Genomic DNA, 1,747 nt, shown 5'->3' with positions numbered 1-1,747 from the left:
GCCAGCGCTCGGTGGTTGGGGTCGCCCCTGTGTAGCCCTAGGGAAGGAGCGACGCGGGGGCATGCGTCTTGGCTCGCTTATCTCAAATATTGAATGTATTTCTACCACATTTATTATATGCCAAAGAAGAAGTATGCTTATCATTTAAGTACAAATCTGCCAGTGGGATAGCTAAGGAGTGGACAGGGTGGTCCAATTTTTGGTACCTACTATGTACTCCCTCCTTTTCGGTTTATAGGGCTTATCTCAAAATTTTAGTTTTCCCATTTTATAAGACTCAATTTGGTTGTTTTCCATCACATGTTCAAATTCCAAGGTGCATTAAAATTGCATGCAAGTATTAAGAGAAAATTGACCAATGCATGTATTTTATGCATGCATGCATTGCAATTAATGCATTAATAAACACAATTTTTTGAGGAAAACAAGAGCATTAATTAGGTGCTTTTGCAAAACTACAAAAAGTATTCCACCACTCACCATCTACCTTGATTGGTGAGATTTTTGAATTGAGCCATATAAACCGAAAAAGGGGGAGTAGCACCGAAGATGTGAATATTTCCACTGTTGGACCATCTTGACCCATTGGGCTGGCAACACCGCAAAAATCCATCAACATTAACCTTGCGGCATAAATGTGGTGCCAACTATTTCCACTTCTATTCCATTAATGCAGAGGAACCGTCCCCACACCAAGATATGCAGATGGCCTGTACATGGACTGCCATGATGCAATGACAGATCTGACCTTGAGAGTTGCCTACCCTTACACTAGTGTTGGTGTGCGCTAGTGTAATTTCACACGTCCAGCACCAGTACAAATACAGGCGTGCCGGCCAGTTTGTGGTATACGCCAGTAGAAGCGTGTACATTCTGCCGTTGGAGTAGATCGAGAACTGGGCAATTCAGAGCCTTGGAGGGGACGACAGGATGCCGGGGATGCGCGGCTCTGCTCCGGCGCTTGCACTGGCGCTGCTCGTCGGAGTCTTCATCGCCCAGGTCCCTCCAGGTACGTCTGATTCTCGTGTAGGAGTTTGGAAGTGGATCTGTTTTGCTTTTCATTTGCCTTTTAAAAAGAGAAAAAGTGGATCTGTAAGAATTGTCCATCTTTCTTTTTTGTGATAGATTCTTATCGTAGAACAAGCAGATTATGTCTTACCACGTTTTGATTTGAACGAAGTCTTCTCTTATGAATTTGGGGATAGATTTATTAGAGAAGGAGCAGAGCACGTTTTGTAGGGTATTTGTATCTTTTTAAATATGCGGCCCCTTTTTTGTGAGGTTCTGCTATCAAAATTATAACGGATTTGTCGGATATTCATATCGGTGTAGTTAAGGTTTCGTACCACTATATACATGGAAAAAGTTGCATATCCAGATGCCGAGTTCCACTGATGTATTTTGAATGTTCTTCACTTTTCTGAACCTTTTTTTGCGGGTGATTCACTTTTCTGAACTTAATAAATGTCTTTTATAGTAGTACTTGGTAGTATCAATTTTCATTAATGCTTTTTTTGCCGGTATCCATACTTTTTTAGACATCTTTGCATAAGGATAACTGATGTATCCATATAAATGCACGCATTTTTGTTTTTTTTAGAATAGTCAGTATATGCTGTTTACAGTGGTACTCCCACCGTTTGGATTTACATAGATTTACAAGGCTTATTTGATTTGTCTATAGCCCAATTTTTTCATTAAATCTGACTAAATTTATCAAGAAAAATATTAACATATACAACTTCAT

At 40.1% G+C, this 1,747-nt stretch overlaps 1 protein-coding gene across 1 annotated transcript in view; it reads left to right on the top strand.

Annotated features, from left to right (window-relative positions):
• Positions 1–869: 869 nt before the first annotated feature.
• Positions 870–1,747, top strand: part of LOC123072430 (glucan endo-1,3-beta-glucosidase GIV) — a 2,262-nt gene continuing 1,384 nt past the window's right edge. Inside the window, exon 1 of the mRNA XM_044495981.1 lies at positions 870–1,009. Within this exon, the coding sequence (XP_044351916.1) occupies positions 931–1,009 (79 nt within the window). The 5' untranslated portion in view covers positions 870–930. The remainder of the gene's footprint in view (positions 1,010–1,747) is intronic.

This window comes from Triticum aestivum, chromosome 3B, assembly GCF_018294505.1.
Source record: "Triticum aestivum cultivar Chinese Spring chromosome 3B, IWGSC CS RefSeq v2.1, whole genome shotgun sequence".
Taxonomy (NCBI): Eukaryota; Viridiplantae; Streptophyta; class Magnoliopsida; order Poales; family Poaceae; genus Triticum; species Triticum aestivum.
This window is presented reverse-complemented; position numbering and strand designations above follow the sequence as displayed.